Source organism: Simochromis diagramma, unplaced genomic scaffold (genome assembly GCF_900408965.1).
Source record: "Simochromis diagramma unplaced genomic scaffold, fSimDia1.1 OVJJ01000293.1, whole genome shotgun sequence".
NCBI lineage: Eukaryota > Metazoa > Chordata > Actinopteri > Cichliformes > Cichlidae > Simochromis > Simochromis diagramma.
In genome coordinates, this window is record NW_024386801.1 from 20,080,393 (window position 1) to 20,102,773 (window position 22,381).

The following is a 22,381-nucleotide window of genomic DNA, read 5'->3' on the forward strand; positions in this document are numbered from 1 at the left end:
ACCATACCTCCCGAGAGATGAAATGGCCTCAAGATCACGCCAAGAGAAATATCCAAATGCATTTTAAGCTTCCCAGTTCCATTGACAGCTAGTCGAAGAAATAACAAGGGGGAATCAGCCGGAGAAAAGCCAACATCCAGAGCTAACAAAAGGCTTTAGAGTAGAGCTCAGCAGCTCTGGGAGCAGCTCCAACAGGCCAGAGACTGGAACTGGATCCCTAGTCAGGCTGGTTCAGTAAAGAGGATCGTGTGGGTACCTGACACCGGAGCAGTGACGGCCAGCAAAACATCAGGAGCTTCTTAATAATGAATGAGCAAAGCCTGTAGAGAGGCACCACACTCACATACACAGCACATGGCTAATAGAGAGTCACACTGAGATAATTGATGACAGACTTACAGCGTGGTCAGGTAAAAGCAGGGTATGTGACTATAATCAGTCGAAGCAACTTGACACATGTTACTAACAAAGTAGCCTGTCATAACTCGGCAGCAGCCACTTTACGCAGAAAGGACCACAAATGTGTCTATAAGATAAGTTTAAGCACAAGAGAAACTTACACACCTCTCTACTTAGTTTTAGTGCATAATAAAAAAAATTAAATGACAAAAGCGGGAGAAAGGAAAACTGGAAGATCACTCAGTTACAGGCCAGTGTGGTGTTCAAAATAACAAGATTGATGGGTGTTGTCATGTATGACTTAACCCCAACCACACCCACCTCAGAAACAACCTTTGATTGGCTGAGATGCATTTCTTGTGGCAAAAGAGAGGGGAAAACCGAATCAGAGCTGCAGATTGCTTCAAGAAACAAAAGTGGAAACCTGTGTTTTTTTTCAGTGAAACATCAGCTGAGTCACCTCAGAGCCAAGAAGACTGACAAACACTGAGGTTAAAGGCAGGAGACAGAAGTGAATCCATTTGAAAAGTGTGGTCAGACTGGCTGGGTCCTGAAAACCCAGATTAAGTGGGCACAGAACACCTAACCAGAACTAAAACCCAAAAGCAACATCAAATGGAACCACATTGTCATTAGATATGTGCCTTTTGTTTTTATAAAACAAAACTTGGCAGCAGTTAAGTCGATTAACTTGCGGAGAACTGCATACCTTAACATCATCAGTGCTATGCTGCTCACTCAGCGAAGCTATAAATGTGATGTACACAGTGCAAGACAGCAAGCCCACCAACTCAGGACATGCTAGTTTTTACATCCTGGTCATAACTTTCTTATTTGTCACTGGCTTGGAAAATCCCTGTAGTAACGAGTACACCTTCTGGGTTTCACCACCTTTTTACAAATCGCTTTTACAACTCCTAGTGATTCTATGATTTTATTCAAATATGCTTTGAATGTACCTCTTTCCTCTTAAGTGTGTCTTTAACTATTGCTATGACTTAACTGTATTCAGCCACATGTCTTTTAAGGAGAAGTTCAGAACTTTAGCATCTGACTTAAAAAAAATCCTATAGTACCATAATATGTAGCCCTAATCCTGGTAATATCACATAAAATTGCCGTAGCTTCCACTCAGCGCAGTCTGCTTAAGAATTACACCCAACTCGGGTGCTGCAGTTCTACAGAATCTACTACCTCCTACATACAGAGTGTGTAGGTCAGAGTATTGGTATGTCCAGCTTTTACGGTTATCTCCCATCACGGGTATGCAGTTAACTGAACAAATTTTCATCAGGATTAGGAACCATAGCACTGTAACACAGAGTCTGCTATCATGAGAGTGAATTGTATTTAAATTATGGAAAATTCCTACTTTCAGCTCTTTGTTGCCTGAGACAGTGCCAGTAATTCCATTCTCATAGACCTCCTCAAGCATGTTGTCAGCATTCATGGGAGGACGTTTCATTCTTTCCACTACTTCCAGAGACAGATCATCAGTGCCAGAGATGCCAACAGAATCACACAAGGCTGGAACCACTTTTACTTCAACTTATTTATTGTAGATTGTTCTATTTTTATTCTTTGCCCTGCTGCTGTTTATATTTCCTTGTGGGAAATATAAAGTTATCTATCTATCTATCTATCTATCTATCTATCTATCTATCTATCTATCTATCTATCTATCTATCTATCTATCTATCTATCTATCTATCTATCTATCTATCTATCTATCTATCTATCTATCTATCTATCTATCTATCTATCTATCTCCTTGTGAGTGTATGTTTTTTCCCCAACATCTTTACCATATGCTTTTTACACAAGCAGATATTTCTGAAAAAAGAAGCGCTTAATGTTAGCGTCTGGCATACAAAAAATGAAATTGAACATAACCTGGTGGTTTTCTGCCAAATAATCCTTAACCATCCATTTCTGATTAACTATGTGCAGAACATCAACACAGCAACTCAAAGAGTGTGCATGTGGAACCGTGAGGGTTCACTGAACTCTCAGCTGCCTTTGTGGAGCCACTCAAACTCAGCACGAGATCTCAGTAAAGCCACAAGCCGAAGGAGAAAACTCTATAAAACAATAAGTGAACAAGTTACCATGGGGATGTAGCAGTTTAAAGAAAAAAAATATACAGGTGCATCGAGCTACAGATTTTAAGACCAACAAAATCCCTGAAAATCAGCTGCCACGTTTGACTTCTGACATGTGGCCAAAACATTCCTTTGAAGCAGATTCCCAACCACAGCAAGAGCTTTCAAGCCTCAGCATCATTTCCTAGTCTCCTGCTATCAATCACAAACAAAGTGACCTCATGGCAGTTATGTCACACAGCTCCTTCAGTTAGATGGAGTGCCGTGGAAATGGCATTGGACCAGTTATGACTTTGCATTACATGTCAGGGAGACCACGCGGCTGCAAGAAGGTATGAGTGAAGCACACTGTATGAAGAATTTATCATCACCTGTCAGCTCAGCTATCTCCACCCATAGCCACCTGCAATGTAAATTCATGCCCTATATATCCAGTGCCCAGACCATAAATAAACCAGTGAAAGGAAGGCTGAGTTACACACCTTATTTGGGCATGTGAGTGATGTGATATTAGGGACCACATGCAAAATGGCTGAGAAAAAGAATAGACACATGAATGGGAGTAGGGCTGCAATAGCAGTAATTCCATGCTACTCAAGGCTACAGCTGTTTGACATTAGGAGGTGGGAGTAAATTAGGTGGGCTGGGTCCATGTGTGGGTTTAGGGAGAAAGGAAGAGAAGACTAGGAATCCTGGGTGGAGGATAGGTCTGCTGCCCAGACCTAAGCAAAGGAACACAAGAACCACTTGAGGGTAGGGTGGAACTTTTCAAGACTGTTTTTCCTCTAACTGTTATTCCGCTGCTGCATTAAAAGTGCAGGGTGAACGACACAAGTGGTCATGTTGATAAGTAAATATCGGCTGCAAAAATCTCAAGGTATGCAGGAAAAGCTCCATGTGTACCCACCGTGCACACATGTGGCACCTCTAAAAGACATTTCAGTGCTGTTTTTTGTACTTTGGGCATGAAAAGTAAACACGCAGCAGTTTTATGCAGTTTTCTGCGTAATTAGAGCTGAAAAACAGTTAGAGCTGCTAACTCTCATTTAAGATATAAAGAATATTCTCATACTTTAAAAAAGTGTGATTTTAAAATGAGATATGCATCATTTAGAAAGGTGTAACACCACCGCTGGTAGAATTGTTGTGGACATTTAACCTCACCCTCTTTTTTCTTTCTTTTTTTCTTTTTTGGACATAATAATGGCCTTTCTTTCAAAATTCGAATCTGAAAGCTGTTGAGTGTCTGTCTCCGTTGTATAAATCAATGCAAGCCACAAGCTGACAAAAGCAGAGTGGGTGCAGAGGTTATCTAAACAGAAAATGACACTGCTAGACCGAAGGAGTAGCAAGCTGTCAAGACTCCCCAAGGTTTTCCCAAACACCACCAAGGCTTGTTCACAAAGAGGAGTGAGCTGTAACTTTTCTGAATCCTACAACAAACACGGACGTACTGAAGCCTCCACTTCCTTTCATGATCTCCCCAGTGGACCAAAACAGTGGGCCAGAGAGCAGATATAGCACATGTCAATTGAACTAAAGACAGAAAAAGCAGCCTAAAGCTCAGCAAGCCATGACCTTACTCCAATTAGTAGATGGAGATGAGGGGAGAAAAACGGACGGAGCAAAGAAAAAGAGGTTAACTCAAGGGAAGCTTCATACTGATGCTCTAATTCAACCAGTCTCATATTGATTTATCTCTCAGTCTTGGGCCCCCATGTGTCTGCCATATTGGGCCCACCTACACAAAAATTTATACCTGCACTCTTCTAATTGAGTCCATACTTTGAAGAGAGGGTCTCCACTGAGTCATGAACATTGTTGCAGTGATGTGTCAACAGTTAGCATTACCCACAATAAAGTAGCGTCAAAGAGGTACATGTGCCACATGTGGATTTTCAACAGCACAAAGTCAGTGACAATGGTGTGGGTTCAAAATTGTTACAAATGTTCATACTTATTGCAGAAGTTGCATAAAATGTGCAAAATATGTATAATCTCAAAAAGTGATTTCTGTGTTTAAATTAAATAATGAAGTTTTGCAGAGAATTTCTTCCTTTCTACTTTTTTTTAACAGTTTTCATTGACGAAGCCGAGATAGTGCATCCCAGCAAGGAGCTCCTTTTGTGTCTAACATGCTATTAGTGCATTTCGTCAGAATAGTCTGTTTTGCTAGTGATGTATGGATGGCTCTACCTAGCTAAGAAGCAAAGCAAATTCTGTTTTTCGTGCTTTTCCAACTTTACTACCAGAACTCACTATTGTTGTCCCTCCTGAGTTCCAACATCCAACTTCCGAGGTAACAGAAAGGCGGCATATACCACATTATCGGTGTTGCCAGAAATGTAGTACTGCAATTATCACAATTTACAGATAGCTTTCTTTCTCCATGGTCGAACGCTGACTCTGAACAAAGTAGTCACTCTGTCATGTTCGATTTATACATTACATTTCAGTAATTTAGCTTAGCTTGAGACAATCTACTATGAGAAATATCTTCATATCTCCACTTTCCACCCCATTCCTGGAGCTTATATTCTTCCTCCTGCTCCTACTGCCTGAGCAGCTGTCACCCAGCTGCTCCAGAGACATCAACCTTTTTTCCCCACAAAGTTATAGTCTTCTGCAAAATGCAGTATTGTCATAATTCTTCCTGCTTTCCTCCTTTGTTCCATTTATTTTCATAAATATCAGCAAAAAATTGTAGTAATTCCCGATAACTCTATTCCTTAATAGTGTGAGCCATAGTTTCTGCAAAGTATACGTTAAAATGTGTTTTATAACAACAAGCATTAACCATCCAGATGCTATCTAACAGACGGTTCATTATGTTTTCCTATTTACTGAAGAACAGTAGGAATGAATTAAAAATATGAGCCAAAAAATACAAGACTGTTGCAACCAATGAATTGTACTACTTCTGTTTTCTCTGAAGAAAACCCTGGGCTCCTGAGCCATGAGTGAGAAAGCAGTCCTGGCTGTATGAGAAATAGCTTCTGGGGAAGCACCAGACTAGTGGGAGGAGAACAAAAATGACCGGTTCTTGACTCCAGCAAGGCCACACAGAAGCATGAACGAGGGTCTGGAAAATGGAAATAAATTACAAAGAAAGAAACTAGTTTATCCAGAGGAAAGAAGCTGATCGTAGAGAATGACTGGACCAAGTCCACTTTCAGGCATGTAATATAGTCTTGAAAGAGAATGACTTTGTTGTCAGCAACTTTAAGGAGCCTTTAATTATAGGAGCAAATATACTGAAAGGGTTTGACAGTTTTTGATAGATGAAAGAAGTTCTCATGTTCAGTATAAAACCACTTCAGCATCACAGACACGGTTCTGACTGCATAATGTTTTGGCAATGAGCTCTCAAAAGCCAGACTTCCGTGGAGTCAAGTGCAGCTTCATGCTTCCAGATTTAGTAGCAGCCACACCCTCAGTGACAGTAACTGTTCATCTAGAGTGGCACTCTTTTAATGTGACAGGACAATGTGTGGGGGTGAGACCATAGAGAGACAAGATTTTTTACAGCGGAAACCCTGATGTTCCACACCCGAAAACCTAATTAAACAGCGTGGCAGCACAGTGAGGGCCACACCTGCATGCGCGGTTCATGCTGACCACAGCACGCCCTCCTAAGCTGTTCATCAGACAGGCAAGAGGAGAATGCATGGCAGATTTATCTCTAAGCAACCATGTACTGTATTATTAGAAGAAGTGCTAAACAGATATTTAAGGGAAACAGCAGTCATAACCTGTGATCTGAGAATAAACGTTTGATAATGTTCTGCTTAAATATAAAATGAGGAAGAGGAAGGTCTGAGCTCTGTTTAGACTGCTGCCTCTCCGGATAGATACATTTTACATGTAAAAATGGCTGTCAACTTAAATTAATATAATTAAATTCATCTCCAGTAAGAGAATTTATGTGGCCCAAACCACAGGAAAGAATTGTTGCACATTTTGTCTACTTGTATTTAGATACTTTTTAGTACACAATGTACACCATGCACTTATTTAATTTAACATGGGGGGAAATGATGCTACTAGCTAGCTAGTGAGACCTGGCATTGCCATTTTTCTGAAAACTGATTAGCAATCTCTTCCTTTCTGTTACAATTACAGATTGACAACCAACTTTTTGACTTTTTTCATTTAGGTACTTGTGCACTGCAGTAGAGTACTTATTAGCATCAGCGCACTTAAGCTTAGCAATGAAAATGAGGTGGGAGCCAAGCTAGTCATAAACATTAGCTAAAAAAGACACGTGCTTAGAGCTTAGAAGGTCGGTGGTTCGATCCCAGGCTGCCTCCTGGCTGCATACCAAATATCCTTGGGCAAGATACTAACCCCACGTTTGCCTACTGGTGGTGGTCAGAGGGCCCGGTGGCGCCAGTGTCCGGCAGCCTCGCCTCTGTCAGCGTGCCCCAGGGCAGCTGTGGCTACAATGTAGCTTGCCATCGCCAGTGTGTGAATGGGTGAATGACTGAATGTAGTGTGAAGCGCTTTGGGGTCCTTAGGGACTAGAAAAGCGCTATACAAATGCAGGCCATTTAGAACTTCTTTCATTCTGTTAAATATGAGTTTATAGTTTTTCAGTACTTTTTCTTAATGCTTCACATTGATCCTTAACAGCCCTAACGAACACATTGGGTTATAGCCTACATTAACGAAGTTGAAATCATTCTTTAAAATGAATAATCATGTAGCTGTCTCAGTCTATAGTCTGTGGATAAGAACTTATTGAAAAATCTGCACCTCAGCTTTAACTTCATATTAATGTTTACTCTCCAATGACAAACAGCTTAGGTTCGATCATCATCCACAAATACTGCTGGCCTATTTTCAGGTGAATAGTCAACTTGCAGATCATGGTTTATAACACTGGGTGTTTATCGTTTGCTGGAAAAAGTTTGGAGCATAAATTAAGAGTGCACCACTACAACACTGCATTATTATAATGTTTTGAATCTGCAAGATTCACCGTTAGGTCCTGTGTGCTGTTGTTTTTCACATAATTACACAGTCCATGAAATGCTTCTGATTCAGATTGAATGTTGCTGGTCAGTGGTCTTTTTTTCTCCTCGTACATTTCCACTGAGAACACAGGTAACATCTCCTAAAGTGGATATGGTGAATAGACCAGCGTGGTGATAGACCACACTGTTCGCCTATAAAATCTCTGGGTTCATATGAAAAAACATGACACAGCTCTCATGTAGTCACTAATTACCTTTGTCATGCATACACACATTGCCCAAAACCACATCACAAACAGACAGAAGCCTGTAGTAAAGGCATGTGTCCTCATCATTACCACCGGCCTCACTGTAATCTTTGTTGTTTTGCAGAGTCTGAGCTTCCATCATTCCCACACGAACCAGGTCAGCCTATTCCAAACAGTTATAGCAGAAAGTTGGAGTTGAACACGGTGGAGTTTAACTCCAAAGTGACTCAAACACAAACGCAGCTATGATGATGGTTTTAACTGTTATTTGAAAGCAAGGCGTTGTTTTTCTTAGGTTATGTTGATGATTCATTCGGTAGCGCCTGTATGAAGGCTGATTCAGCAAAAAAGTTCTATCCTGTAGATTCTTTTTATGACTTTAAGTAGCACTATTCAATAATCTGATGTTAAAACTGAAGAAAAGTGCAGAATTTAGCAGCTAAAGCTATCAGGTTGGTAGAGACCAAAACAGCAAAACGGGAGCAAGCACTGGACTTACTAAAATTCCAAGAACATTAATTTTAAGTTCCAAGGTGGTGAAAAACCTACAGCAGGAAGCACATATGCTGACGACTTGTGAGTATTATGTATTGATCATTAATGTCCCTATTCAAAAGTATTTACAATTTTGTAGAATTTCTAGAGATCTAAACTTAATTTTGTGTCTGACACTTTGAGCTTGGTTGCTTTTCACGTCTCCTGTGTTTATGAGATTTAAATAATTCACATCCCTAATCAGTTTCCAGCTGCACCTTGCTCAACACAGCAACAGCATCGCCAACTGGAAAAGTCTGCGAGCGCTTGGAAAAAAACAGATGATCTGCCACGGATGCCCTGCATTCTCTTTTAAGTTTTGTATTTGAATGCTTCACAGCTAAGTCATGCAAGCCAAAGTTTTCCAAAGTTTAAAGGCTCAAAGTTCCTTGACAGAAGCCTTTCACTATTCCCAGAATTTGAGATCAGACTGAACTCTTTGCAAAACTTACCCATTCTCTTTGTCAGCAACTGAAAGCTTTAAGCGTGTCCAGTCGGGTTCATAGTTACAGCTCGTAGTACTTCTCAGCACACTCTCCGTGTGTGTCTTCACTTTCATTCACGCTGACTTAGTCTCTGTCTTCCTTCTCGGTGCCCAGCTGGACCAACCGCCTCTGAAGCCTGCTGCAGTAAGACTGCTCAGAGTGTAAACGTGACTGGCCTTAAAGGTTTTTCTTGAGGAGAACAAACCCACATCCCACTGTCAGTCAAGCAGCTGAGCATAGTTTCAGCTGGGCTGCCATCCAAACAGACATGAAACTAGTCTATTTTGGTCTGCCATATGAGCAGTGGTGCTTTTCAGAGACAGGAGGTGGGGATGCAGGAGGGGGATTCTGTGGTGGAGCATGTAATTGCAGAGTGACCAGTTATGGTGGGATGTAATTGCAGACCTCATCAGATATAGCGAAACTGCCAACAAGACAAGGTAAAGGACTTTAAAATAAGGCTCTTGGAAAAAAAAGAAGAGAGAAACACAACAGACCACATAAATAAATGAGGAGCTGGGTTCCAGATGTGGCAGCACAGGGAGGGAGGGGAGGAGAAGTACAAGGGGGAGAAAGAAAGCACGCCAGTTGAAGGAACTGCCATTGCAGCAGAAAGAAATCTCATTTCTGACAGAGTGAAAGGGTGTTTACCTCCTCAGGAACAGTCGCACAAGACGGAATGGGGGGATTGGGGAAGGTGAAAGGATGTTGGGCCCACCCTTATGTTGTTTCTGGACCTTTACCATGAGTACTCATGGGTGTCTGGTTTCACGTCAGCCTTGGAAATGACTACCTTATGGAAAAACTCGGGGCTTTAAAAATGAGGAAGGAAAATGAAAATATAAACGGCGGTCGGCTGGTTCCCATTACAACCGAGACTCAGCTGGTCTGGGTTGCTGCCGCTAGTGTTGCTACGTACTCTTGAGTGAATAATTATTATGTGACTTTATGAAGCGGGTCCCACTACACACGCACTCCCATGCACACAACACAGGCCTGTTATACTTTAGGGTGTTGATAAATATTAGCTTTAGTTGAAATCTGAACATAAACGCCTTATTTCCTCCGAAATCTTACCTCATTTCCTGGCAAAACCAACAGGAGAGTCAAAAGCAGACCGAGAGTCACATTGCCATGTGTGAAGGTAATCCTCAGCCAGACACAGTTTAATAGTTTGTAAATATAGTCAAAATCACATCAGAGCCATTATTTTAAACTTCCTTAATTTTCTTCTGCAATATGTGGTGAATACTTTTGATGTTATGATGCTATTGCTACATAAGTGCAGGAAATCACATTAATATATATAAAAAGACAACAATGATCATACTAAAAAAAGAATTCAATGTGACAAAAATTAAACAGTAAGTTAGGAAATATTTAGCTTGGCATCAAGTATACTGATGCATAGGTTGCTGTATTTTTTGATGATGAAGAAGGATTACTGTAAATGTCATAAACAGGATCTCAAACACACGTCCATTTGGTTTGAGAGTGAATATATGTGAATTTCTAGTCCTGGACACCTTTTATTGAGTTTGTTGAGTTTAAATGACTGGCCAAAGACAGCTTTGTTTGTTTATTGGATTTTTGAGTAGATAAGTCAATATAATATTTCTGGAACAAGCAGTTTACATGCTTCACCAAATACTACAGGTAAACTGTTGAAAATGTCTCATTGTATGTCTTATTTGGTGAACACTGTGGATATAAATTAAAACAATATCAAGAAAATGAGCGCGCAAAGAGCGCAAACCTCTATCAAGGCAGCTCACTCTCTTGGCAATACTTTTCACTGAACAGTGTTGTGTTTTCTTTATATTTGGGGGTTTTTTTTGTTCTTCTTAAATATTGCGAAGTTTGTGATGCAGTCAGAAAATGTGTGTCTTTTGTTATTTGCCTTGTTGAAACCCATTTTAAAATACTTCACATAATTTTGAGTACAATCTTTTTGTTTTGTTATTATTTCACTAGCTGGGACCACATCCTTGGTAACGATGGGCGATGACGGATGAGGAAATGTGAACTGGTGCTGCGGTTTGGGTAAGGCCTCAAAGGGGACTGGCGACGGCTCCCGGGCCAGGCAGATCCCCATGTACTAACGAGAAGTGAATGAATGAAAGGAAGAGAGGAGAAGAGAGGGAAAATGGGGGGGGAAGGGTGGGGCATGAAAATGAGAACAGCAGGTATTGGTGAAGGGGGGCCTGAGGCCGGAGGGGGCATGAAGGAGGAGAGGTCCCGCTCCTGAAATTCAGATGATATCTCCACTTGTATGTGGGAGAGGTCAAAGGTCAAATGTAATATGATTTTTTTTTAAATTCCTATACAGTACTTTCTATATGTTGGCAGTACACGGGAATCATAGTTTCTCATTTCTAAGACTTTTTGTCAATTTTTTGACCGATAAATCATCAAGCTGACCTCGAAGACCTTGGTTCGATGTAAGGCAAATTATGATGAATTGTTAACATGACCCCACTCTGCACTCTCACTCTGCACCCGTACTTAGTTTTCATTCAAAACTTTTTAAGATATCATGTTTACAGAGAGAATCCTACCAAAAACCTCACCTCCTTGGCGGAGGAAATATAGTTCTGCCAGGCAGCTACATTTTTCTGGTGGCTTATATGTGCTGACAAAGTTTTATTAAACATTGTTAAGAAATAACAAGGATTAAAAGATACGTTGAAATACGACTAATTTTCCACAAATTTCAAACTATTCCAATAAATCATTCTAGGGAAGCATCGTCCAAAACCCCAGGTTTTGAAATTGGATTGTGGTGTAGATTTCTGGGAACTGGACGAGCAGTGCATCTTCTCTTTGGAGTAGAGGGCCAAATGATTGGTTTTCTTATATGAACTGTCTAATTTCCAATTGCAAGGGCCCCATTAAAAAGCAGCTGCATACCATTATGACTGTTATTCTCATTGGCATAGTGAGATTGTGAGATTATTGCTGAGAAAAAAGCCCCAAAACCAAACCAAACCAAACCCCCAAATCAACCCTCAACCTATCACCATCCCTCAATTATCAGAATATAGAGTTTATTCTTTTCCTTATCTGTCATGCAGGAAAAGTGTCCATGTGGATTCCAGCATGGATTCAACTTTAGCAGTGATTTCCTCAGGCATATAAGCAGACAGATACTGAGAGCAAGAGAGAATAAGTGGAAAGACTGTAAAAACAACTGACAGACAAGGGTTTGAAGGCTCGAGAAGGAATGAAGCACAAATCTCCTTTTCTGTTTATACTCCCATAGCATAAGTTCACATATTAGTCAGACATATCCTGTCATCGGGGAAATAATAAGTCATCCAGTTGAGCGGCTAGAATCAAGACCAAACATTTATTTCTCTAAATGTCTGCAGCGCTGATCTAGCGTGTCTGATGTTGATCGGTTGCCATTTTTCCACGCGGATTCAATGTAATTCATAGAAACTAAATACGATGTTTGACAAAAGTACATTTGCTTCCATGGTACTGACAACTCTTGCGTGCACGATGCACTCAAATATCTTGCATTTGCTCTGGTGCACACTTGGCATTCATCCGTGCAGCCAAATAGGATCAACCATATCCTGTTTTTCACTTTCACCCTTATTGAACGGGCTCATTATCCCCTCAGTTTCCCGACTTGCAATCCCGTATTTGCTATCCAAAACTGAGGGGCCTTTATTTATCCCTCCTTCAAGTATTTTGTTTTTAGTTCTGTCTGTGATTTTGCTTGGAAAGCCTTCACATCAAATGGTTTGAAACTACTGGCAGTGCACTCAAAGCGTGCTATTCCTGGGAAAATACAGAAAATACAACATAAAATGATAATAATGTATTTGTATGATATTTATCTTTTCCAGTTTGTGCAATTAATGTGATTAAATATTTGATTTCCTGTTACATAATTTTCCAAATACAGCTAGAGTCTCTTTTTTGTTGCTTACTAATGATGTGCACTTTTCTTTGAGCCTTTTATTTATGTATTTCTTGAGTTTGTACTCTTCTCAGTCTTACAAATGACCACTCAAGAATGAAATAATCTTCGATTTACTCTTGGATTATATGTTTCTCTTCATCATAGACCTACATGAGAGTTCAGCAGGTTTTTTATCTTCGTAACAAAACAAGCAGGAGTTCAAACACAAAACCCATACAATCATTTTATTACTTGTGCCTTTTCATTTTGCTTTTCTCTCTTTTTTAGGCTCAGATATTCTTCCTCATTTGTTTAATTGTTTGGGAAAATGAAAGCGAAAATAGGTTATGACTATGACTATTTCAGTGTTTCCATCATTTGAGGCAGATCTGTGAGACTCACTGAAACTTTGGTAATTATGTTGCCATCTATTGGAGTTCTGCTGCAAAAACAAGTGAGCCCCAAAATGTTCAATCACACAGCCATTAATGTTTCACAATTAAAAACAAACCTTGTGTGCAAAGGTGCAAGTGAATCTCTTACATGCTATTTATGACCAAGCCTTTCTTGTAAAAAAAAAAAAAAAGACTTGGCTTCTGTGTGCTGAAATAAGTGGTGAACATTTACCTTCACTGGAGCTAAAGAACAACTCTGACTGCAGGTTTGGCTGCATTTTATTAAGCAATTCCCCATGCACTGTTTTTTTTTTCTTGTATCAACATGTATTGTAACATATCCATGCCACTGCGGTGTCATCAGAAATATTTCCAATGAAACTGATGTGTTCACACATTCATCTGTGCAACAGGAGTGTGTATGACTGTGCATTCCATTTTTTCCCCCAATACTTCGCCAAATTATAAACGTGTGCTACATGTTTTCACGACGTGATTGTGCATTCGTCAGTGGGAAATAGTGTTAGATTTCTAATCAGCAACTTACAAAGAGCTCTCTGCCTGTGAGATTCCATCATTCGTAATTTGTGGACAGTATTTATCAGTATTAATAATACAAATATAAACTTCTCCTTATATAATCAACTTCACAGTCACTCAGCGTCCTTCTACACTTGCTTAAAAACCTTTGAAGAACAACACAAGTACCCCATACCCGAGTGTATCTAAAATACATTTTAATCTTGCTGAAACTTGTTTTCACAATATTGTTTACAATATTAATTGGTCTTCATTTTCTGCATCCTCGCTCGGGTCTTCTTTATTGTCTCTAAACAGAAACTGTACAATCATGTTCATGTAAATTGTTCTACATCAAGGCACAAGACAACAGCCGTTGTGGGGGGGGGGCCTTGGGTATGCTGATCTTTAATGGCGTCCCTCTGGCACACAGGAAAAAAGGATACCCTCGGGAGGGAAGGGAATTATAAGCAATGTAGAAGTATGTATCTTAAATCGGGAGGTGAGGGAGTGGGGAGTGGGTCTGGGGTTGGGTTGGAAGAAATGTGCTCTGACGAGGTGATAAGCGGAAAAGAATAAAGTGATACCACTGCTGCTTTCATTTTATTTTCCAATGATACGGAAATATAAAAAAGAGGAATGATTAGGACTTTTTTTCTTTCTTCAGGAGTTCATTTGTTCATGTACATAAAGTAAAGTGCCTTTTTTTTCTTTTTCTTTTTTTTCTTATTTGCCAAAAGCAAAAGGCTTCACTAACAGGATGAAAATTAGGAGATGTCCCGTGGGGTCTTTTTTTTTCCCTGTTCCTGGAGGAATGTGAAAGAGTGGATAAAGGGCCAGTTCAGTGTTAATTTTCTGGTCAATTTTGTTTTTCTTGATTTATCTTCTCAGGTTATTTCTGATGTTTTCTCGTCAGGTTCTCAACCCCTGAAAGACAGAAATGAACGAGACAGAAAAAAGAAAAAGGATGTAAATTTAAGCTGGCTGTTTGCGTCCGCGTGTAAGTTGGACAGTCGAAAAATTTTATCAATTTGTAAAATCAAAAAAAAAAATGTTGTTGTAAGTCTGAAATTCTTGAAACCAAAGGAAATCTATAAAGAAAGTCATGATTGAAAAGGTGTTATTTACCATTTCCCAGATGGGAACGCTCACATCTGGATGCTTCTCCTCCGCCTGCCGAAAGCCTTGGCACCGACATTGGTGGGGACGAAGTTGCTGTTACCCATTCCCCCCGACCGGCTGAGGAAGTCCGCCAGACGGTGAGTCACGCAGGTTGCCGTGTTGCAGCCTCGCTTCTGTGCTGTAACGCTGCTTCAGGAGAACAGAAAGGGGCTTAACGAAAAGATTGGGCCACTGCCATCCATACAATAATGTAAGACACAGCTATACACATTAACGCTAACATCAAAGAACTGAAAGTACATCAAGTTTGGATTTACAGCTTAAAAACAGAATGCATCTGAGTGTTTGTCTTACCTTTGGACTCGGTGAAAGCTTCAGACAAAATTTTAAAGGCTCTAAAACTCTTATTTAGGCCCATCATTTAAAATGGCCATTGACTGTCTGCATGGGTGGCTACATCCCTAAGAATGAAAATGACCTAAGCCTTCCTGGTAGAAAAATACGTTTATTGAACAACAAACATGGTGTCGCATGAGTGGATCATTTATTAACGTTTAGATTAAGTGATCGCTCTCAACTCTTGAGTTTCAGGGGCTTTGAAATGCCATCAAATTACTCCACATACAGTACACAGAGATGGATGTATGAATTGGCTCCTGAATTACACTTGTGAAAATCGTCTGAGATTACAGGGACAAATCATTCTCTGCCAAAAGAAATATGGGGGGGAGAAAAAGAACTGAAAAACTGCAGTTCAAAGTCATAATCTTCATGTCAATCAAGCAGGTAATATCAGCATGCACGTCCCATTCCAGAAAGAAACTGGGATGAGGAGAGGAAGATGACAGAAGAGAAGGACGGGGGAAAGGATGACAATGGAAGAGGAGATGCGGGAAAAGTAAAAGCGGGTTTAAGGGTGGATGAGGAGGAAGGGGTTTAGATGCTTTCAAACGTCTCGCCGTAGCTTGCATAGCTGTCGCTCTCAGGCGCACTGCGCTTCTTGCCGGGCGTTCCTGCTCCCACGTTCGTGCGAGGGAAAGTCTGCAACTTGTGCAGCTCCTGAGACAGTTTACCCAACACACAGGTGCTGAGGTTGGAGCAGCGCTTGGTTAAGGGCCTGTCCATGCTGTCGAGGAGGGGACACACAAAACACATGCATAGAACAGGCTCATAGATACGGGAAAAACATGCGCTCTGTATCTCTTAAGCTTTTTTTTTTTCTCTTTCCATTCACGCATCATTTCACTCACATGCATTTCTTTCTCATGCCATTGCAGGTATAAACAAAGTAAAAACATCCCAGGTCCTTACAGCATCATGCCACTCCCCCTGCCCTTCCCAACATTCAAAAACTTGTCATCCATCCCCTCATGCATCAGAACCTCCACCCCCACCCCAGTCAGCCTTTTACCCATAGAACAAACAGAAACCAGTTGCTTCCCACTGTCATGCAGCTCCACTTAATTGACATCATGCACACTTATTTGTTTTGTTAAGCATACAATGTTCACATGCCCGGCAGGCTGGTTCAAAATAGTAGTCTATCCACGCAAGTCAAAATCAAATGCATCCATGCAGGGGCAGGCTCATGACAGAGAATCGGGTTTCGTTTTTTGGGCTTTTTTTGGAGTCACATGTTAAAACTAAGATGTTATTCTTTGATCTGCCGAGAAGTACATACCTCCTGGCCTGACTGAACCCAAGTGGGGAACTAAAGAAATGTATTTCCAGCACATTAAAGTAAAAACAGGATTTGTTTCCCAATAACATCCCTAAAAAATAGCTTTTTTTAATTTTACCTTTTTATTTAGTCCAAAACCAGTTTCACTTTCCAGTTTCTCATTAGTCAAATCCTTGGCTGGTGGTTTCTGTGCAGGGTGGAAATGTTAAACTAATTTTCAAAGGTTAAACTAAATAAGATTCATCTGTACCTGTTTCCCTCAGTTGCCTGCTGCTCCAGCTCCTCCGCCGTCATCTGCACAAACTCCTTCACAATGGCGTTGAGTAACCTTCGCGCTTCGTAGTCCGTGAGCGTGACTCGGTCTGACATGGACTCTAAACCCGGTCTGTGGTTAGAAGTGGAGTGTGGGGGGGGAGGTTTAGGGGTCAGAGTGGTTGAGGGGAGGGAAACGGCAATGAGATCAGCATTAATGGAAATGCTCCGCTAGGGTTACACCTGCAGTGAAAAAGGAGGGGTGGTGGGTTGAGTGGGGATGTTGGGGTGGGGTAAGGGACTGGTGGGGGCTGGGGGGGTAACAGAGACGTCACCACCTCCGAGAGGAATGACGTCTGAGTCGGAGGGCCCCTGGCCAAAGCTGGGGGAAACAATCTGCAGAAAGTGCCCCTTGTGAGAAAGAAGCTGATGTATAACCAGCTTTAGAGTTATTACAAAATCAATAGCTTCATGGGAAAGGGGGGGCAGGAGGGGGAACTTGAGTGGGGACTCAAATTAATATATATATCTATCGCTCTATATATATAGAGTGATATAGATATATAGAAAGATATATGCACATATAGAGATAAAAACTGAATTACATTTGTTGTGTTTCCTGTGCTTTTAATTTAAGTACAACTTTATCCACTTATATTGGAAGTATTACAAGCAATACATATATTTAAATAATATATGTATTTCATTTAAAGCTACCATAGATTAAGACTAAACAGAACAACTACAATGTTCTTGTCTGCATACACACATTTATTTAACCTATGTTGTTACTCTCATACAACTTTCACATCTTCCTCTATTTCTCCTGTTTAATAAAAAACATTTTATGTTTAAGTAAAAAAAAAAAAAATTAAACCTGCAGAGTCCAAGTTCCCACATACTGTTTTTGCATAAACCCTGCCCATCTTTTCTACTGGTTGTTTGCGGTACGTCTGTTGAGTTGCAGAGAAAAAGCAACTTAACAGTGAGAAGTGTAAAAGGCAATTTCCGTGTGTCTCACCTGGCAGGCGCGGCTTGTGAGCAGTACATCTGGCAAATGACCAGGGCGTAGGCAACGAGGAAAGCAGAGATCTTCAACATAACCATGGTCCCCTACACGGCAAGAAAAAAAAACAAAACTCCACATCAGCTTCTTGTGCTTCCATTCACACTCACACACCACTGATACAAGAGCTCAAATCTCCTAAAAGTATAGCTACAAACCAGCATGCAACTAGAAACTGCCCTTGTCTAGTCTTCTTGTGTTGTCAGGAAGAAGGTGCAAAAAGTGTCATTCCCTGTGAGGCGAGCTTTAGTTCGCCTTACATCTGAGCTTACTGCTCTCAGCTCTTGTGCCCTGCTGAACAATGCTCCCCTGGCTCACACGTGCCTCCAAAACGGACCGTTCCTCCAAAATATCCAGCTGAGAGCAAAGAACAGGTAGTTCTCTCATGTCGTATGCTGCTGCTCCTGGTGTGTGCCATGCCTGTGTGGAGTGTATGCATGCATGTGTGTATGTGTGTGTGTGAGTGTGTGAGTGTGTGTAATGGTAGGAAGGGGTCCTACATTGTGCGATGTATGTATCACTTGCTAATGCTGGAAGAGGAGAAGTGAAGGGGGGGGACTCCATGCTTGCCAGCTCCCTTGGGGACCAGTGCATTAGTGTAATGAGCTGCCAGCTCTCTCTCACTCACTCACACACACACACTACCTTAAAACAACACACACACACTCACTCAACCCTGATTTCTCCTGCCCATTTTCCTCTGTCACTTGCTCTTCTTTACTTAAGCTTCTTCTCATTTTCGAGTGCCTGCCTTCTCATTCACGCTTTCCTTCTGTTGAAGCAGCACACTGGACCTTCACAAAATGAGCAGGGGTAACCCGGTGGCCACACTCCATTCCCATAACCACCACTGTCACATCACTGTCTTACATAATGACTCTGGCTGCACATTGCATCTGACCCACACACACACACACATGCCACCACCCTATAAGTAACAATTTCAGTCTAGTTGTAAAACTTCTAACACAACATCAAAAGTTGTCACTTACCTTCAGCGATAATCACCCAGCAAAATAAAAAATAAATATATATCTCTATGAAGCTCTATGCAAACCACAATAAAGTTGACTTTCTCTCAACTTAGTGAACAACTCTTGATTCTGTTGCGTGCAGTGCCAACGCACCAGCCTATATACCCCACCACTTGGATTTGTGCATTGACTGTGTAGGTGTTTAATTATCTGATGCCAGCCAATCGCATTGCTCTGATGCTAAAGCGAGCCAATGGGATTCCTCCTCTCAGTCCTGGCTCACTAATAAGAGATATGGCTTTGCGTTTACGTCATTCCTCAGTCACTAAGTGCTCCATTCACAAAATCCACCAGTCATTTGGACCATTTGCTATCCCCAATTTGCATTGATGTCATTAATTAAATAGGAGGCAAAGAAAACTGGTGTCCGTGGAGAAGCATCACCAGCAATAAATATTTTAAGAACTTTCAAAAAAATGTTACAATTCATGCTATATCCCAAATGCCAAATCAATAAGCCCCCCCACATTCCCCCACAACTCCACCCAACCGTGTAAGCACTTGCAGGCGGGGCCATCTGCTGGGGATGGATGTATACTACAGTGATGCACTCTTAGGTTCTTCATTCATAACGCTGCTCAGATAACACCAGCTTCAGCACTACACCCAGCCCAGTGTAGACTATCTACAGTCAGCTTATGTAATCGAATCATCTTCTTATTGATTTGATTTGAGGCCATATCATCTGCTTCGCTAGAACTTATAGAGTCATGGCACTTTGCATATCAAAGTTTCTGTTTAAGTACTTTCAGTCTACAAAGCAACTGTGCAATTGTTATCTTATCCAACTCAATCTGTTATCAGTATGATTCACTTTAAACATGGTCCCACTCTCACAAAAGCTTCTGCTTGTGCTCTGTTTGCAGTACAACTCGAGCTAAGTATGACAACTTCCCTTCCCACAACAGTGAAACATCAAAGTGTATTGAGTTAATAAAAGTGATACCACAGTCACTTAATGATCGTTGCTGCCCGGGCCTCCTCCCACACACTGAGCAAACGAGTTGTCCTCTGTAAAGACCAAATCGATGACAGACTCCGACAAGAGCCGTTTCTCAAAAGCAATTACACAACTGTTTGCCGTGGACCATCCTCTCAATTCCCTTCCTTTTCATTAGTGCACAGGCTGTGTGTTTTTGTGTGTTGTGTTCACTCCTATTTTACTGCGCATACCAAAACCTTTTTTATTTATGTGTCTGTTTGAAATGAATGCATATCTGTCTGTGTGCACTCACAAGCACTGCATAGTGGACAAAATGAATGGGCATCCAGTAGGGGTGTGTGTGTGTGTGTGTGTAAGATTATCTGTCGGACTAAAAGAAGGGGAGGGTTTGCCTCTCCATGTCTGCGTCATAGAGGAACCCCATTAGGCAGGATGAGCCTTTTAGTGCTATTGAGCCACAAGACTCAGCCATGTCAGACGTTAAATCAGAGCTGAATAGACAGCTGCCTGGTCTCAAGCCACATCCGTGCACCTGCATTGCTACCTGCATAACTCATGCGGTGATGGAAGAATACTGGGAGTCAGCAGGCACTCTCAGATCAGCGTCACTTATTTTACCTTCCTTTGAGTGTTTATTTCTGATGTACTCTGGGTCACGGAAAAGTTTAAATGAGTTGCTATTGAGGTGAGTAAAAACAAAATCTTTAACCATCCCTTAGTAAGACTGCTTCTGACCCCACCACCATCCCCACCCCGAGCTATACACATATTTCAACTGCTGCTTTTAAAGGGAGCCACGTAAAATGGAGCATTATAACATTCATGGAGCTAGAATTTGTTGCAAGATAAATGAATTTTCCCACATGCCCCTCGAGTGCACAGACATTAAAAGAAAGCTCCAAATGGACTCAGGGAGGACTAGAAAAAGGATTGTCTGAGGTGTCCACAGGTGTAGGACAAAACGGGTCTACAAGGGAGTATAATCACAGCCTTACTTTAGTTATTTAATGCTTTTGGATAACTGAGGAGCTTAAATATGTCAATAAACATATGAGTGTGTGAAAGTGTGCATAGAAAACACACACACACACACACAGAGAAAGAGAAAACAAATTATTAAGAAAAAATCTGTTTATTAAGATGATTATTTGTCCACTGTAAGCACTTGTGTGTTTGTACGTCTCTCTGCCCTTTAAAAATGGACTCGACAAAGAGAGCATGGAGCAGCTGTGTCATGGTTAAAAATAAAGGTTTTTATAGGTGCCCTTTTTTAGTTTTCACCTGACATCATATGGTTTAAACACTCAGTGGCCAAGTACATCTGTTTAACTGCTACTGACAACAACTGACTGTCTTTATTCAAGTAGACATGGTCAAGATTGCCTGATGTTCAAATTGTGCTTGGAATGGAAATAAATGTAAAGTACTTTGAATGTGTGATGGTTGCTTGAGGAACCAAATGCAGACTGCAGCAGACGAAGGTGAAGCTGAGTGTTTATTGCTGAGCTTATGAAAGCATTTAAGTCCAAAAACAGAAAGAAATAACTGGAAAACATTAGTGAGAGCACAACTACATGGGGCAACTAGACAAAGGACAGGAGGAGACTTAGACACAAGAGGTAATAAGGGAAGAGGAGATAAAGATACTATCAAAATAAAACAGGAAGTAATTACACATAGATACAAGGCTTATATACAACTTTGAGGAAAAAAACAAGACATGGGGGGATTCTAGGTTCAAACTTTTAGAGGGGCTCATTTTCACTTTTTCAAACCTCATTTCACATTACAGTGTTGCCTTCAGAAGAAACTTAATTAGTCGGATGACCTATTGCAGTGTCTAAGAATAATTCAGGATGAATAATCACAGATTTCAATATGATGAACTAGTTTTAAAGTGGACGCTTAAGTTATCAATGATCAAAGGCTCAGTCATGCTGACCACAACTTTCTTAAGTAAGTTAACCAATGATTTGCAGCAAAGCAGATAAGAGGAGAAACATGCACAGTGTTGTTTCAGTGTCTTAACGACCCAGAGGCCATTCACACAGACATCAAGTGCTTAAAGTAGCATTATTCAGTACAGAAACTATAAAATCACCATGCTACTTCATGCACCTTGACAAGAAGCAAACTGGAAATAAAGCTGCTTTCAAATTAAGGTTTTTTGAATTCATACAAAACCCTCTGATTAATGTACAAAGTCAGCACAGAGCATCATGTACCCCAGCTTCAAGAGTAGATAGTGTGATAGTGATAGATACCGTACAATATAAAGCGCCTTGAGGTGACTGTTGTTGTGATTTGGCGCTATATAAATAAAATTTATTTGAAATTAATTGAATTGAATTAGATAGATTTTCTGTCACATGAATGAAGTGGCAAGCATGTTGAAGCCATGCTTAGTGATATGAATCCTGTAAAATACCACTATTCATATGAATGGATATGTTCTAGAATGCCCAAGTTTGCTACTGTAAAGCACACAAAACATGTAAAATTGCTCTTCTACAACCTCTCTGTCCTCCTTCTCTCCCTCCAGGCTTTTCATTTCTTCTTTGCACTGACAATCACACACAAATATATTGTATTCAACTAGAAAATAACAAAAAGATAATCATATAATAATTATTATGAGAGCAGGTTAAGAGTTTCACATTTCATAACATTATAACACACTGCTTAGTAATGTGAAATCAATGAATGTGGAAA

General features: G+C 40.7%; 2 protein-coding genes and 1 long non-coding RNA gene across 7 annotated transcripts in view; 1 reads left to right on the forward strand and 2 right to left on the reverse strand.

Moving 5' to 3' along the window:
* Nucleotides 1-9,046, reverse strand: part of LOC120730205 (protein inscuteable homolog) — a 35,833-nt gene extending 26,787 nt beyond the window's left edge. Inside the window, exon 1 of one of the 3 annotated variants that reach the window (XM_040026429.1) lies at nt 8,712-9,046. In XM_040026429.1, the coding sequence (XP_039882363.1) occupies nt 8,712-8,818 (107 nt within the window). In that variant the 5' untranslated portion in view covers nt 8,819-9,046. Of the gene's footprint in view, nt 1-7; nt 2,059-8,711 lie in introns of those variants that run through there. The other 2 variants (XM_040026430.1, XM_040026432.1) reach the window with 2 other exon arrangements.
* On the forward strand, nt 7,473-14,824 carry LOC120730207. Its single transcript, XR_005695070.1, has 4 exons — nt 7,473-8,301; nt 10,719-10,787; nt 14,488-14,571; nt 14,710-14,824. It is a non-coding gene; the product is annotated as an uncharacterized LOC120730207 (long non-coding RNA).
* LOC120730206 (calcitonin gene-related peptide-like) lies at nt 14,305-18,810 on the reverse strand. Of its 3 annotated transcripts, none has more exons than XM_040026436.1 (5): nt 18,685-18,809; nt 17,648-17,739; nt 16,625-16,759; nt 14,700-14,879; nt 14,305-14,498 (listed from the first exon to the last, which is right to left on the reverse strand). In XM_040026436.1, the coding sequence occupies exons 2-4, from the start codon at nt 17,731-17,733 to the stop codon at nt 14,720-14,722; spliced, it is 381 nt and encodes a 126-aa protein (XP_039882370.1). In that variant the 5' UTR covers nt 17,734-17,739; nt 18,685-18,809; the 3' UTR covers nt 14,305-14,498; nt 14,700-14,719. The 3 variants fall into 3 exon arrangements, with proteins under 3 accessions (XP_039882370.1, XP_039882368.1, XP_039882367.1); XM_040026434.1 differs by having other exon boundaries at nt 14,700-14,882; XM_040026433.1 differs by lacking the exons at nt 14,305-14,498; nt 14,700-14,879 and adding an exon at nt 15,056-15,819 and having other exon boundaries at nt 18,685-18,810.
* Between the last annotated feature and the right edge of the window lie 3,571 nt (nt 18,811-22,381).